Consider the following 16,221-nt stretch of genomic DNA (forward strand, 5'->3'; position numbering starts at 1 on the left):
CATTTTGGTACTTTTTGGTTCCAAACGTACTATAACCAGGACTTGTGGTGTTCTCTTATAATGTATTAACAGCCACCCAGGTACTGTATAAAAATAATTTTCTGACTTGTGAATGCATTTTTGAGAAAATAATATGCCTTGATTCTAATTTGTCTCTGATGACATCTTAAATGATGTTAAAGGTCAGGACCAGGGAACAAAAAGACAACGACAGAACAGAGGAAGAGGAAGACAACTGGTGTGACTAGGTGTCAGGAATAAATACAGCAACTCTGCTGCACTCCCGTAAGATGCCCTTAATGTTGTAAATGTTTTTTTTCCCTCTGATTCATTATCTCATTCAAGCAGATTTTTTATCTTGTCATGTCTTTCCCTTTTTTAGTGTAATGGCAACTGTTTACTGTTGAGCTGTTCCGAATCAAATTACCACCAACGATGGCAATAAAGAGTCAACCCTATTATCCCCTGATAATTGACACTTTACATACATTGTTAAAGGCTCAGGAATGGCATAGGATTTTAAAGATTTCTGTGATTTCACATGACTGAAGAAAAAGAAATCTCAGAAATTTATGTTAATTTCTGCATTTTATTTAGAATTTTCTACAATCTAAGCACCGCGGCCTGGGTTCGATTTCCAGGCAGCGAACCATCCCAGCCACTGAGGCTCAGATATAATGGGAAGGTTGCATCAGAAAGGTCATCCGGCATAAAAAAAAACCCCTGAGACCAAAATAATAATAAAAAAAAAAGTGTGTATTTGCTTCTGGCATCTGTTACTTTTGCTTCATTCAGAGCTGTGAATTCATGAAACTCAGTTTTGTGAACTAACAGAGAAAAAAGGGCAAAGCTGTGGACTCTTTGTCCCATGATCAGTGATAAGAATAAAAACAGTTCCTAATGATGATTGAATGAATAAATAAACCAATAAAGAGAAAAATCAGACTGGAAAACGTCACTGTCTACGAACGTGACGATGTGCGGCACAAAGTGTTGTGGTGGAATAATATTGTTCTTAAAATATTTTGTTAGATCAAGCCCACTTTATATTTTCAACTGGAACTCTGATATTTTAGAGCAATAAACTGATACAAAGACATTGTGGCATTTTGGTAGTGATATAACAAACACAACATTGTGCACCAATTTGTTTATTGATGAAAATTTTTTTCATTAAATCTCTGATAAGGAAGCGAACGGTCACAAATAAATCCCAAACCCATATATAAAATAACGGTCCTGTGTCGGAAAACGTTCCGTGTTACGTATCGTAAGACATCTGCTACTTAGCAATAAAAGCATCTCATCTCATAGATGCACACACAGACACACATTCAATGTCCAGAGTAAATCATGAACCTCTCAGTCAGCAGCTGCTCCACATTGTCCTGTACTGTCACTCCAGCTCCAGTGTTCGATAGGTCAATTCCCTACATGTTCAAGGCTCTCTTCTTTAATTAGAGAGTACATTCTTTCAGCACCAAGTCAGTAGAATAACAGCAGGAGGGTGTCAAAGGATCAGTTGACCAAACTGATGACATATTGATAAAGCTGATCGGTAAAAGCTTGCAGAGAGAAGCGCCCTAGCACTCTGTCCCTTCCTGCCTTCCCTACACACTGCTTGAGCTCCGGATCAACCACAAATCTCTGAATGGCTTCGGCAAAGCTCTCGGCTGTTGGCTGGCACAAGAAGCCTGTCTCTCCGTCCGCCACGGACTCCAGAGGTCCTCCGGAGGCTACGGCAATCACGGGGCATTGCATGTACATGGCCTCAACTGGTACAATTCCAAAGTGCTCACCGCTGGGAGTGTAAAGGACACAAGTGCTTTTGCTTAGCAGTGCCACCTTCTGCTGGTCAGAGAAGGAGCGCAGAAAGGTGACGTGCTCCTCTAGGCTGAGAGTGGCGGCTAGAGAGCGCAGCTCAGCGTAGTGCTGCACGTTCTCAGCCACCCGCTCGTCATAGCCACCTGCCATCACTAGGTGTACCTGTTCCCACTGGGGAGCTGAAATCCGCTCCTTTAGCGCAGCCAGCGCTTGCAATGCTAACGGCAGGTTTTTCTTCCTCTCATAGCGATTTATCGAGAGAAATAGGAAGCGGCGGTGCTCAGGGATCAACCCGTCAAGGTCTTTGACTTTCTTATCAAAAGTGGACGTGTTCAGAGAGGGGTAAAGGACATCTGTTTGGATCTCTGCCAGGTTAGGGAAGGTCTGTTTGAAGATGTCGGCGGTGAATTTGCTGTTGACTACAATGAGGTCGGCCAAACCGGTCGTGAACTCCTCCAGGCGGTCTATGGGCGCACGGTAGAGACGCTTGAGCAGAGAACGGCGCTCAGTTAGCAACTGATCGGGGAAGTGGCAGTAGAAGAGGACCTTCTTCCTGTGGCGTGCCAGACGCAGGACAGGAATGCATGCAGACACCTAAAAGAGATTTTATTAGAAAACCTTAGTTACAAGATAGAACCTTCATCCCAAATCGCATACTTATTGTAAGTACTGTGTTTACACTGAGAATTTCAACAAGAATGTTGATGCACTTCAAGTACATTGATAATGCACTTATTCAACTGGAAAAAAAAAAGTGTTGAATGTTGGAAACTTCTTGAACTTAACACTCGCAGCTTTGCTACATAACGGAAGGGGGCGTGGCTACCAGGTGCCTACGCTGGAGGAAAAAAGATTTTCAAGATGGCTGACAACAGCCTATTCTGATAAAACTAGTGGCGTTGCATTACAGGCAATTTAGATCATTTGGCATTGACTGGGGAACAACATATACTAGCGTGTGGTATGCCATTTGGGACGAGGCCCAAATGTTTCCTTATGTTCTGTTTGGACACCCTAATTTCCAAAAATATCTGTACACAAAAACTTTCAGAAATGACTTCTGAAAAAGAAAGCATCTTGTCACATTTTGTTTATAAGAACAACTGCTGAATATTACAGTGCAATCACAATCATAGAAACAACTGATCAGTATGTGCTTGGGTGCTGATCAGTTCCATACGGACTGGAGCGCCACCCAGCAAAGACAGGAAAAAAACAACCAATGTTTACCTGGTCACAGAAAACCACATCGTATTCCTCTCCGCTCAGGAACACTAGGTAGAGGGCTACATAAATCATGCGCAGGTAGGCACAGATGGCATGGAAGTACCCACACACACTGGTGGGCAACCAGTCGCCAACACACTCCACAGGCAGGTCCGGTGAGAGCGTTTCTGAGAAGCAGTGCTGTGGATCGTAATGTGCTGTCCAGATCTTTACACTGCATCCACGTGAGCGCAGGGCAACAGCTGCATCCACCACCAGTCGCTCCGCACCTCCTATTCCCAAATCAGGGTGCAAAAAGACCACTCGAACCATGCTGCTGTTGCTGCAACACGACACACAGCAGAAGATTTTAAACACCAGGATTACTAAACTTCACTAACAAGTCACCCAAAAGGAAAATCATGCATTGAACAATGTGCATTACTGTACAATTTACATATATGCAATAAAACTGCACCGAGATTGCGCATGAGCACTTTATTCTATAGTATATTTATATCACTAATCATATATTCAGTCACTGAATTACATCCTTCTGCTATATATTTCTCGATTCTGTCATTTTATTTTTTCTTCTACAGCTTGCTCCCTTTTATTTCCATTTTTATTTTACTTTTAAATTAAATTTTTGACTATTTTGACTTTGACTATTTTCACAACACTAAAAACCGTAAAAAGCATCAATGATCATTTCTCCCAGCAATCAGTCACCAATTTTATTCCTAAATACACTGATCACCATTATTCTCAACGATTAATCACTAATCAATCAAACAGTGATCAACATCATGACACAAGGTCAACCGATCACCATCATTCTCAGAGAAAATCAGCACTCACTCACTCATTTTCTACCGCTTATCCGAACTACCTCTGGTCACGGGGAGCCTGTGCCTATCTCAGGCGTCATCGGGCATCAAGGCAGGATACACCCTGGACGGAGTGCCAACCCATCGCAGGGCACACACACACTCATTCACTCACACAATCACACACTACGGATAATTTTTCCCAGAGACGCCAATCAACCTACCATGCATGTCTTTGGACCGGGGGAAGAAACCGGAGTACCCGGAGGAAACCATGCAACATGCAAACTCCATACACACAAGGCGGAGGTGGGAATCGAACCCCCAACACTGGACGTGTGAGGCGAACGTGCTAACCACTAAGCCACATTGCCACCAGAAAATCAGCATTATTCTCAAAAACAAATCTGAGAATAACAATATTATCTAGGACCAATCACTAATCATCGTTATTCCAAACAGCCAATCACTGATCACCATTGTGTCCCACTGATACAGTTCATTATTCTGAACATCTTTTGATAAGATATTGGTATTATCTATTACTTCCTATACTAATGACCGCACTTCAAGTGACCCAACTGTTAAACTCCTGAAATTTGCAGGTCTGTGTGTATATATATATGTGTATGTACTGTATATGTCTGTGTGTGGGTCTGTGTGTATATATATATATATATATATATATATATATATATATATATATATATATATATATATATGTGTGTGTATGTATATGTCTGTGTGTGGGTCTGTGTGTATATATATATATATATATATATATATATATATATATATGTGTGTGTATGTATATGTCTGTGTGTGGGTCTGTGTGTATATATATATATATATATGTGTATGTATATGTCTGTGTGTATGTCTGTGTGTGTGTTTATAATGTAGATTGCCCATATTATATCAAGTTTCATTCTGACCAAACTCTTGTAGGATGTAAACAATAGTACAATGCAAACTGTTACGGAATTTTGTGTTATTATTTACAGTTATTATAGTTAGAATATAAATTAGCCTCAGAGACATAGAAGCTCTCATTCATACATTGACATTGTTTATGTCATTTAATAATTACAAAACTGATATCTTAATACTTACCTCTAGTAACCGTATTAGTCTACGTACTGTAACTAACAAGCTGCCATTATGGCTCAAAAATCCATACAGGTAATCAATGTACAATCGAGTACAAAAAGAAGGAAACTACGCTCTGCAAGAGCCAAAATGTCGCGTCATCACGAAGTAAGGCACGTCATCGCTTCTTGCTACTATGCTTGCTGTAATTTTGCCTGCTTCAATTATTATAAATAAAACGGCACATAAGATAACTTTAACCGACAAAATAATAATATCTAATTTTAATGAATATTTGTAAATATTATTCAATTAATGTACGTTTTTTAAATTTTGTTATATGTTTATTTTTGGTTAGAAATTTCAACAGGCATCACAAATGGGCAGCTAATTGGGTCCTTCCTTGAGTTGTCGTGGCCTTTTCTGTAAATCGTCAGCAGAAAATAGCCCCTTCTTTTTAGACACTTCATTCCCAGTGACCGCCTGCTCAGGTTTTTACCCTCGAACGCTAACAAAAAGCTCAAAACAACATGGTAAGTTTTTAAAAAAAATGTATTTAATGTGAATTTACGGTCTTAGTTACAGTAACCAGGCAAAGCTTTACAGTAGATAGCTAACGTTAGCTACCTGTCAGTCAGGCTAACGCTTATTTTCTTTTTTTCTTTTTTTTTCTTTTTTGCATGCGAATTGATTTATTTACATTTCTCCTTCTTTTAAAATATGAAGTTTTCTTGCTTTTTTTGTTAAATTGACTGTTAAGTACCCTGTTGTTAAGTACCCGTGCTAATTAGATGGAGTTTTGCATACGTGGCTTTGGGTTAGTGGACCACCATAAAAGTACCATTTAACTAAATGTATCAAACATTTTCCAAGCTCTTTATATCTCCTCTCTGCATACAAGTGCTCTTTGTGCTAATTTTTAATTATTCTAAAACTAACTGTATGTATGTGATTTGTTGTGTAGTGTTTTTAAGCAATGCAGACCCCCTAACACACACACACACACACACACACACACACACACACACTCTGAAACCCTGTTTTCAAAAAGTCTTGGCACATGTGGTTTCCTCAGGAGAGAATAACAGCACTTTTTATAAGTTTAGTTTTTGTTCCCCCTTTGATTCAGGTTATGTTTTCAGAGAGGATCAAATCTGAGTGTTAAAATGTCAATTCCATTACATTTACACCATTTCTATGTTGATCTGGATTCAGTGGCTTGTTGAAAGCCACATGTATGCAAAAGTCTTATGTTTCTGAATGATGTTGGTGTAAAATATCCTAGTACTATGAGGTCAGCTCCAGTGTTGACTGTCACTGTTGGTGTTATGAGGCATGATATTACATAATACTTAAGAATATGATTATATAATACTTTTTATATTTTGGTTTCAGCCTGGACCCGCAGCAAGCGCATCTAGTGTCGGCGCCTCTGGCCGTTCCCCCAGCAAGACGGTGGCCCCGAGAGCAGCAGGATCTACAGTCAGACAGAGGTAGGAGCTCTCAATAAACCTTAAACCAACCACATTATGAGGTCGCACTAAAAAAGGGTGGGTGTAGGGTGCTTGTGGGTCGTGTGTGTGTGTGTGTGTAGGTGTTGAGTAGGTAGGGGGTGGATGTAGGGGTTGAGTGGGGGGTGGGTGTAGGGGTTGAGTGGGGGGTGGGTGTAGGGGTTGAGTGTGGGGGGGTGTAGGGGTTGAGTGGGCGGTGGGGGTTGAGTGGGGTTGTGTGTGGGGGTTGTAGGGGTGGTGTGGGATTGAGTGGGTGTAGGGATTGAGTGGGTGGAGGTGAAGAGGTTGAGTGGGGGGTTGTAGGGGTTGTGTGGGATTGAGTGGGTTTGGGGTTGAGTGGGTGGGTGTGGGGGTCGAGTGTGGGTGGGTTGAGTGGGTGTGTGTAGGGGCTGAGTGTGTGGGTGCGTAGGGGCTGAGTAGGTCTGTAGGGGTTGAGTGGGGTGTGTGTGTGTGTGTGTGTGTGTGTAAGAAAGTAATTAGTTCAGAGTGATTAAGTCAGTACTGTTATCTGCTGGAGTAGGAATGCCTCATTCAGAGATAATGAATAACATGACTCTTTGTTGTTGAAGTGTCTAATTCAGAATTATCTCTCTTTCTTGCCACACTTTTTACAGGAAAGCGACTGGCAGTGGTACACGGTCTGCAGGCCGGGCTACAGCATCAGCAGGTACAGGTGGCATGTGGCGCTTCTACACCGAGGACTCGCCAGGACTCAAAGTGTAAGTGAATTCACACAGCACCAAACTGTTTAGCTTTCTATCAAGCTTTTGTAGTACAAATCAGCAAAGAGGCTTTTAATTTCTAACATCAGCATGAATCATACAACTGTGTTCAGCCATTTTTGAGTAACTGTCATTTACGTGATGCCACCCACAGAGTTCCCTGATCTCCTGGTGTGTGTGTGTCTGTGTGTGTCTGTGTGCGCGCGTGTGTGTCTGTGTGCGCGCGTGTGTCTGTGTGCGCGCGTGTGTGTCTGTGTGCGCGTGTGTGTGTCTGCGCGTGCGCATTATATTTAGTGTATGTTTTTATTTCTGGCAGTAACGAGCAAAAAAAAGCTTTTTTTTTTTTTTTTTTTTTTACAAGTTTTGCTATACACGTTTATTTCCTTTGTGTGTATTGAAAAAAAAACAGAGGGGGGAAAAAAAGGCTAATTTGACAATTTCACACAAAACTCCAAAAATGGGCTGGACAAAATTATTGGCACCCTTTCAAAATTGTGGATAAATAAGTTTGTGTCAAGCATGTGATGCTCCTTTAAACTCACCTGGGAGCAAGTAACAGGGGTGGGCAATATAAAAATCACACCTGAAAGCAGATAAAAGGGAGAGAAGTTGACTCAGTCTTTGCATTGTTTGTCTGTGTGTGCCACACTAAGCATGGAGAACAGAAAGAGAAGAGGAGAACTGTCTGAGGACTTGAGAAGGAAAATTGTGGAAAAAATAAACAATCTCAAGGTTACAATCCCTCTCCAGAGATCTAGATGTTCCTTTGTCCACAGTGCACAACATGATCAAGAAGTTTGCAACCCATGGCACTGTAGCTAATCTCCCTAGACGTGGACATTTTGTGGAAAAATTGATGATAGGTTGCAACGCAGGACAGTCTGGATGGAGGATATAAGCAGCCCCAAACAAGTTCCAAAGAAATTCAAGCTGTCCTGCAGGCTCAGGGCGCATCAGTGTCAGTGCTAACTATCCGTCAACATTTGAATGAAAAGAAACGCTATGGCAGGAGACCCAGGAGGACCCCACTGCTGACAGAGAGACATACAAAAGCAAGAGATTATTAAAATATTATTTTAACTTGTATCTAAAATAATATATAGAGCAAGTGAAAGCCTGGTTGTCAGAGTAGTTACAACCCTGAAACTGTCACCGACTCATCTATCTGTGATGGTGCAGTAACAGTCGGTGTGACTTATTGAATTTTTTTTCTTCCTTTGCTTGTTACTTCCATTTAAAAAACATCCATTAAAGCATTTTGAAAGTTCCTGAACCGGTAATCAACACAGATTTTGTTCCCAAATTGTGCCGCATTTCCGAGTGGCAAGCTGTGTTTTCGCTGGTTGAGAGCTGGCCTGGGGGAGGTGTTATGTGATTAGTCAGTATTATTTCAGCTTTCTTCTTCACACCACACACGCATGGTGACATGGCATTGCTTTGATGGGTGCAGAACATGTTTTTTACAAAATTGAAATTTCTGTTTAGCCCACACATGCTTGAGATAGTCAGAGTCTTGCTAACTTACTGCGAAGGTTTAAGATAAGAAGGAAAAGATAACCTTGTATTTTGGCGTTCTGTCCGTGTTTTTCTTCTAGTTGGAGCTGAATATAAACAGCTTCATGCAGAATGTAACTATCCTACATTTTCTTGGACATGTTGGCAACGTAAACACAACTTCACCCCCACACCCCCAAATGTTACTGTGGAGAAGTGTGTGTTTCTTTTTGTTTTTGTCATTCTTTTTTTTTCCCCCCTCTTCGTTCTTTTCTTTCCTTTCCTTTGGTTGCTGTACCTATTTTCTTCTCTGCCATGCAACTACTACCTGGGTGTCAGGTTTATGTCCGCTCCTGTTAAAAAAACAAAACAAAAGACAAACTGCTTTATGTTCATAAGCTGAGGTAATAAATAAATGAATTGAGATGCTTAATCTGTTCGTGCACACACATGTACACAGCGACTCATTTTTAATTCATCCCGCAGCTCAATAGGAAGTGACACAGAAGGGAGAGGCAGGGGGATCTGGGAGGTTTAGCATTTATGAGGATAAACATTAAATTTTAACGCCAGGAAATTGGCCTCTTGGGTTCAACCCCATCTTCATTTGATCGCTCCTGCAGACTGGCCTCCTAGAAAGAGGTGTGTGTGTGTGTGTGTGTGTGTGTGTTCTCCACAGCCATTTTGTCAGTAATATTGGTGTAACAAACCGTAATTATCTATTATAAAGATCATCATGATAAACTAAACCCTAGCGTGCAGAAAGTAGAGAACAGTCAGGTTCACCCAGTTTGATTCTTGCCTTTTTTTGTGGCACAGAAGAGCAAAAAAAAAACATATTTCTGGGGTTATGAGTCGAAAGGAAGTAATAGGATGTGCGCACAGGCAGGGATTAGGAAATAAAAAGTGAAATCAAACATTTTTCATTGAACATACTTAAGACATCAGAATCAAAATCATTGTTCCAGGTCAGACTTCTTCAGGAGTAGTGTGAACACTCAAATCTGGCCACTTATATATGTGGTCCTGAATCAGACCCAAATCTGATCTTTTCCAATGTGGCCACAGTGTGAACAGCCAAGGCGGATTTGATTCGACATTCGTCACAATTATGCGCCGGCGAAACCTTTTTTTTTTTTGCGCCTGCGAAAACGTGACTGGTAACGTGTGTGTTAAGTGTGTTATATAAAGTGGTTACGTGAACCAGCTCATAATGCTTGCATTGAATACATCACATTATAGCATTACATGATATGTTTGCTTGCACCAGATGATGCAATACTTCCTCCATAACCTCGCCAACTTTTTAGCGCAACGGCGTGCGACGTCATTGTTATTGTTCGTTTGCGCATGCGGGTCAGTTCGAAACAGCAAACAGTTCACACTGGTGTCTGATTATCGGTCAAATTTTAAAAGGTAATGTGAACAGCCAAACAAAAAAATCAGATCTGAGCAAAATATCCGAATTGAGCATTAAGACTTGCAGTGTGAATGTGGCTCAAGAGTAGCCTAAAGACTCAACCATATTTTCCCAACAAGACTAAATTCACACCGAGCTCCAGGAAGATATGAAGAGGCTAGAGAAGAGCTATGGTGGTGTTTTCTGAAGATTGAAGGAACATCCTTGTAAAAAAGTTAAAAGCTGTGTGGATTTATGTGTTAAAGTATTCTTTCTGTTCAGAACAAACACACATGAAACACAAATGTGTATAGTCCCTGATCACTGGTGGCAGATGTAAAGCCATCAAGACTAATGGCTATGATTTGGATTAAATCCACCAAAGGCAAAGGAGAAAGCATCCTTATTGCCTCAAGCTCACTTTGACAGATGTTTGTGTTTCCACAACCTTGTGACCTCCTTATCATGGAGTACACGTGTAACCGCGCAGACTGTTACACAACTCATACAGTGGAAATTCATTGTCTCGCTTTTCCTAACGTCTTTTACTGACCTCGAGGATCTCCATTATAAAGCCAGATGTGTTGACGGCACAAGCCCGAGTGTGTAGCCGTGCAGCCGACGGGCCTCATGATGAGTTAATCTGCACAAGCTGCTTTCACCAGGCTGAGGGGTGTGGGACTGTGTGTGTGTGTTTCAGAGCTTAATTAAAGTCCTGTCTGAAAAGGTCACATCAATTAAAGCCTGGGGGGTGGGCCTTCGGTTGGCATGGTTACATTGCTGCCTAGCGACCCAGGGGATGGTCAGTTCCTCTTTTTAATAAAGCCGCTCGTTAGCCGCTGCTTAGCACCATGCCATTCACCACCGTTTATAAGCCTAATTACCCCTCCTCTGTGTCACATGACCACGACGATGTGAGCTGATTGGCCCGAGGGAATGAATCATTGACGGATCAGTGCTGTCAGTCAGAGAAGTTCTCCGTGCTGGATTTAGAAGTAATCCACAGATAGATTTTTTTTTAACCTCTCAGAGAGAGAGAGAGAGAGAGAGAGAGAGAGGATGTGTAAAACTAGAGAATAAAACTAGAGAATAATTTCCTTCAGGGGAAAAAAGTTCTGAAGTAACTCTTAATTTAACGTCATATTGTACGGTATGTTATTACACAGTCATACCATATGATAGCGGGTTTATTTTAGAGTTTGTGGAGTATTAGATATAATGTGAAGTTTTGACCACTAGAGGTCCTTCTGTTAACATGCACTGTTCACTAGAGATGTCATGTGGAAACAGAGCATTAACTCCTCTATCTCTCTCTCTCTCTCTCTCACACACACACACACACACACACACACACACACACACACACACACACACACACACACACACACTGTCTCTCTCACACACACACTCTCTCTCTCTGTCTGTCTCTCCCTTTCTGTCTGTGTCTGTTTCTTGGTGTCTCTCTCTGTCTGTCTGTGTGTGTGTGTGTCTCTCTCTCTCTCTCTCTCTCTCTCTCTCCCTGTCTGGTTCTCATTCTCGCTTAAACTTTGTCTGTATCTCTATTTCTCTCTCTCTCTCCCCTCTGTGTCTGTCTGTATATCTGTCTCCTGCTCTTTCTGTGTCCCTCATTCTCACTCTCTTTCTTTGTCTGTATTTCTAGCTAATCCCCCTTTTCTTCCTGTCTTTCGCTGTTTTTTTTTTTTCCATTTCTGTCTGTCATCAACTGAATCATTAATAGAAGAAAGGAAACTTGTGTAGAAAGTGTGTGTAAAGGAAAAATGTGTAAGCATGTTGGTCATGGTATTTGTCCGAGTAAGTGAACAAAACTTAACTGATCACCCCCCACCCTCTCTCTTTCTCTCTCTCTCTCTCTCTCTCTAGTGGCCCAGTGCCAGTACTTGTAATGAGTCTGCTGTTCATCGCCTCCGTCTTCATGCTGCACATATGGGGGAAGTACACTCGCTCCTAAACCCTCCTGACCTTTGAACTCTGATCTCCATGTGATTATGACATCCGTGATTACGAATTAAGCCATTGGACCTGGACCAAACTCTGACCTTAAACAACAAACTGGTTCACATGTCTTCATTTCAGAAAATCGACTTCCCCGCTACAAGTATTCTTTTTTTTTTTTTTTTTAATCCGGAACAAAACGTACATTTTTTTTTTTTTGCTAACATTTGTACAACAACTTCTGTAAAATTGTACAATAAAACAAAACAAAAAAAGTTGCCTGCCAAATGTCTGTCTTAAAGTTTTAAAAAAAGAAAATCTGGTTCAAGGGTGACGTGGAGTAGTATGTGGTGCTGTTACATAATGCTGATAGGCAGGTGCTGTGTGTGTGTGTGTGTGTGTGTGTGTGTGTGTGTGTGTGTGTGTGTGTGTGTGTGTGTGTGTGTGTGTGTGTGTGTGTGTGTGGGGCGCAAAGTAAAGTAGAGAGCAGTGCTTGTGGGACTCCACCTGCTTAAGGGCAATTGCACAATAGCTCTCACTGTATCCTGCAGCTCTAGACCAACATCATGTGCACCTCACAGCAGCTTGTCTCATCTGAGCAAAGCTTGCATGCTACGGACTTACAAGGAAATACGCTGAGTGTGTGAGTCACAGTACTGTTTCTACCCTGTCAAGAAAATCTTCAGGTTTGCCGTAATCATACTTTTCTGCATTTTCTTTACCTTTATACTATTATTACAGATTATTTCCACTGGATGCTGTAGATTACTGTAAAGGTGTAATGCAATACTCTTCTCTGCAGCTGCTTAGTGCTCAAAGTATTAATACAACCATAAATATTTGGACAGGGACATTTTCAGTCTAACGATGGCCTCCTTCGCTCGCATTGACTGACTCATGGAAAAAAAAACTTCCTAAACGATTAACAGAGTGGTTTTTTTTTTTTTTTATAGCTGAAAGTCTCCACTTTAATCACACCTCACTTCATTTCAGATCCACTGTAGTAGTGTACAGAGGCAAGATTATGAACGTTGTGTCACTGTCCAAATTCTTATGGACCTGACTTTCTATAGTGTCACTATCTATTTTCTCTCTCTCTCTCTCTCTCTCTCTCTCTCTCTCTCTCTCTCTCTCTCTCTCTCTCTCTCTGTTTTTAAAAACTTGTACAGTTCCTGTTTTTTCTGATATATATATATATATATATATATATAGATATATATATAGATATATAGATATATATATATATAGATATATCTATATATATATATATATATATATATATATATATATATATATATATATATATATATATATATATATATAAAAAATTTTTCTTCTTTTTTTTTGTGGATGCATCTTGTTTAAAGTACTACACAGAAACTGATTTATACTTATTTTGTTTTTGTTTAACTTAATCGACACCTGAGTTATTACATTAATGCACAAGAAGTCTTCAAGAAACAGTTATGAAAATCCTCATTAAAAGTATACAGCGTTAACATCCTCAGGGTTCGGTGAAGATTCTGAGAATGAGACTGCCGAGAGGAATTTGTAAATAAATAAATAAATAAATAAATAAATAAATAAATAAATAAATAAAAGAAACTGTTTGCATTTAATTATGGAAAATATTCCTCCTAAGAGTGAATGGATGAGGGCATATTCTTGGATATTATTATTATTATTATTATTATTATTATTATTATTATTGGTAAACAATATAGTTTTTAGCTACACAGCTGTGATTACATATTTGAATAAAGTTTCATTTCCCAATCTTGGAAAATCATTTAATCTTTTTGACCTTGCAGCAATGCCTGCAAGGGGCGCTCTAGATTGCTACACACTGCTCCTGAGACTGCAGTAGGCTGAGTGTCTGCTCCATTGCCTAACACTGTGTGTGTGTGTGTGTGTGTGTGTTCATTATTCATGCCCTGAATAATGAGGGTTAGGTTTCCCCACTGGTCCACTGTAATCCCTACTGTGAGTGACACAGCCTGAATGATTCCACATCATCTATAAAATAAATCCATATCAGAGGTGTGTGTCTGTGTGTTTCTGTCTCTGTGTGTGTGTCTGCCTTTGTGTGTCAGTCTCTGCGTGTGTCTGTGTGTGTCTGTCTTTGTGTGTGTGTCTGCATGTGTGTGTCAGTCTCTGCGTGTGTCTGTGTGTGTCTGTATATATGTGTCAGTCTCTGTGTGTGTGTCTGTGTGTGTGTAAGTGTGTGTCAGTCTCTGTGTGTGTGTCTGTGTGTGTCAGTCTCTGTGTGTGTCTGTATATATGTGTCAGTCTCTGTGTGTCAGTCTCTGTGTGTGTGTCAGTCTCTGTGTGTGTGTCTCAGTCTCTGTGTGTGTGTCTGTATGTGTGTGTCAGTCTCTGTGTGTGTGTCTGTATGTGTGTGTCAGTCTCTGTGTGTGTGTCTGTATGTGTGTGAGTTTAGACGCTGGATATCGTCCAGTATGTTGGATTCATATCCAGACTATCTAACATACATGTCTAACAAAAATTAGCAATACAATGTGCGCTGCCTTCAGACATGCAAAGTCAAACACCCCACACACTTCTGTACACTGCTCCCACACAGTCTGGTTTAAAACAGCTGAGTATTCGTTTCTGAACACAAACAATACAGGGTTAATATTAATCATACAGCATGTCCTTTATACACATACATATTTTAAGATAATACTAAATATCTTATTCTACTCAAACAGGTCAAGTCCTTCATCATAATAATGAAAATTATGTATATTGCTTTTTTGTGTGTGTTCAATATGAAACAATCAATAAAAAAAAGTTCTTGGAAATGAACATTGTTTTGCATGAAAGAGGGAAGTTCGAGATGTGCTTTCTTTATTTTTCTTTATGTGCACTTTTTTTTTTTCTGTTAACCATTTCCTGAGTTCTAAACCACTGCCTGTGTAGAGGGGGCAGCCCCTTTAGCACACACATCATACACCATCTACACATACTCAAATGCTTTGTGTGCACACATTATATACATCTATACCTCCATATAACAGTGGCACTGCATGTAGAGGTTCAATAAAGAGTCACAAATTTCTAAAGGAATAAACGAAGACAAGATGTAGATAGAAAAGATATATATTTATTAAAAAACGCAACATCTTTTGGGCTCCCAGTGCGCGCGCTTGCACACGCACGCACACACACACACACACACACACACACACACACAGAGTTAATTCCCTCAGAGGAAGAGTCAGAGGAAAAGTGTTTTAAATAGGTCAGTGCAATCTCTTTTTTCTCAACTGGTTATTATTTATCGCACCTTCCTGTGCCTAACCATTAACACTAACGTAAGTGTAATAAGTGAAGTCGTCTTCTCTCTTTACTCTTCTGTTTAGTCTGTGTAGAGTTGACCGTGTACCAACATAAAAGACTTTTTTCAGTGGCAGTTAAGGCACAAACTTGAGTACACAACCTGTTCAGGTAAAGTGAACGTTCCTTTAGAACGTATTTCGAAATGCTCATTTTTGATAGAACTCAAATGATGTCAAGATGCAAATTTGTAAAAAAAAACTTGTTGATCTTTCAAATGTATTTTTAGTTTTATTGAAATTACTTGAATGAAGATATTGATGTGTTCTCCGGAGAACACTAGCCAGTCACGAAGCACTGTGTTATACTGCATTCACACACGCACCGTCTCGCAGCGACAAAGCAACCGAAGATTCGTTTTCAGTGAGAGTTGCTGACTTTGGCTGACATGAGTGACAGCGACTATTAGTTACTAGATGAGGGCGTCACATCAGTGACGCAACTAAGTTAATAAAAGTTTAACTTTACGCAAATACGGAGAGGTTTGTTGCAGCGACTGGCGATGAGATTGAAGACGTGATCCGTGTCAAAGAGCACACGCTGCTTCTCCTTCATATCGTACGATATGATGCAGATACACACTGCTGAATTTTATACCCAAAGCTCGCTCCGGAATTTTTCATTTTAGCGCAAAGAAAGCTAGCGGAATGGTAATAGAATATGCTACCCACTGATAAATGTTGTTACTATGGCAACCAGTAGAAGAAACACCTACTGGTTACTTCAAAGTACAGTGGCTTGCCAGTCACAGCTCATCACCGTATGGGTAAAATCACTGTATGGCTAAACGCAGCTTAACAGTGTGGAATAAACTTCATAATTATATCTTTTCTAATCAGGTGTTATTCAAA

General features: G+C 40.4%; 3 protein-coding genes across 3 annotated transcripts in view; 1 reads left to right on the forward strand and 2 right to left on the reverse strand.

Moving 5' to 3' along the window:
* Positions 1-1,135: 1,135 nt before the first annotated feature.
* On the reverse strand, positions 1,136-5,094 carry alg2 (ALG2 alpha-1,3/1,6-mannosyltransferase). Its single transcript, XM_060862149.1, has 3 exons — positions 4,974-5,094; positions 3,055-3,373; positions 1,136-2,418 (listed from the first exon to the last, which is right to left on the reverse strand). Exons 2-3 carry the CDS (start codon positions 3,361-3,363, stop codon positions 1,519-1,521), a joined length of 1,209 nt encoding a protein of 402 aa, XP_060718132.1. The 5' UTR covers positions 3,364-3,373; positions 4,974-5,094; the 3' UTR covers positions 1,136-1,518.
* Positions 5,095-5,325: 231 nt separating this feature from the next.
* sec61b (SEC61 translocon subunit beta) lies at positions 5,326-12,249 on the forward strand. The gene is made up of 4 exons (XM_060862359.1): positions 5,326-5,482; positions 6,345-6,442; positions 7,075-7,179; positions 11,957-12,249. The coding sequence occupies exons 1-4, from the start codon at positions 5,480-5,482 to the stop codon at positions 12,042-12,044; spliced, it is 294 nt and encodes a 97-aa protein (XP_060718342.1). The 5' UTR covers positions 5,326-5,479; the 3' UTR covers positions 12,045-12,249.
* Positions 12,250-12,958: 709 nt separating this feature from the next.
* The window catches only part of erp44 (endoplasmic reticulum protein 44), a 138,047-nt gene continuing 134,784 nt past the window's right edge, over positions 12,959-16,221 (reverse strand). Inside the window, exon 12 of the transcript XR_009647817.1 lies at positions 12,959-12,973. The gene's annotated coding sequence lies outside the window, so the exon portion shown is untranslated. The remainder of the gene's footprint in view (positions 12,974-16,221) is intronic.

The sequence above is a fragment of the Tachysurus vachellii genome, chromosome 25 (assembly GCF_030014155.1).
Source record: "Tachysurus vachellii isolate PV-2020 chromosome 25, HZAU_Pvac_v1, whole genome shotgun sequence".
Lineage (NCBI taxonomy): Eukaryota > Metazoa > Chordata > Actinopteri > Siluriformes > Bagridae > Tachysurus > Tachysurus vachellii.

What these genes read in the sequence shown, in the direction of transcription:
- alg2 (XM_060862149.1), bottom strand. Translation starts at nt 3,363, where the DNA reads ATGGTTCGAGTGGTCTTTTTGCACCCTGATTTGGGAATAGGAGGTGCG. An exon ending in ATGTGGTTTTCTGTGACCAG is followed by an intron (nt 2,419 to 3,054) that starts GTAAACATTGGT and finishes AATCTCTTTTAG; the next exon opens with GTGTCTGCATGCATTCCTGT.
- sec61b (XM_060862359.1), top strand. An exon ending in GGATCTACAGTCAGACAGAG is followed by an intron (nt 6,443 to 7,074) that starts GTAGGAGCTCTC and finishes CACTTTTTACAG; the next exon opens with GAAAGCGACTGGCAGTGGTA. An exon ending in GACTCGCCAGGACTCAAAGT is followed by an intron (nt 7,180 to 11,956) that starts GTAAGTGAATTC and finishes CTCTCTCTCTAG; the next exon opens with TGGCCCAGTGCCAGTACTTG.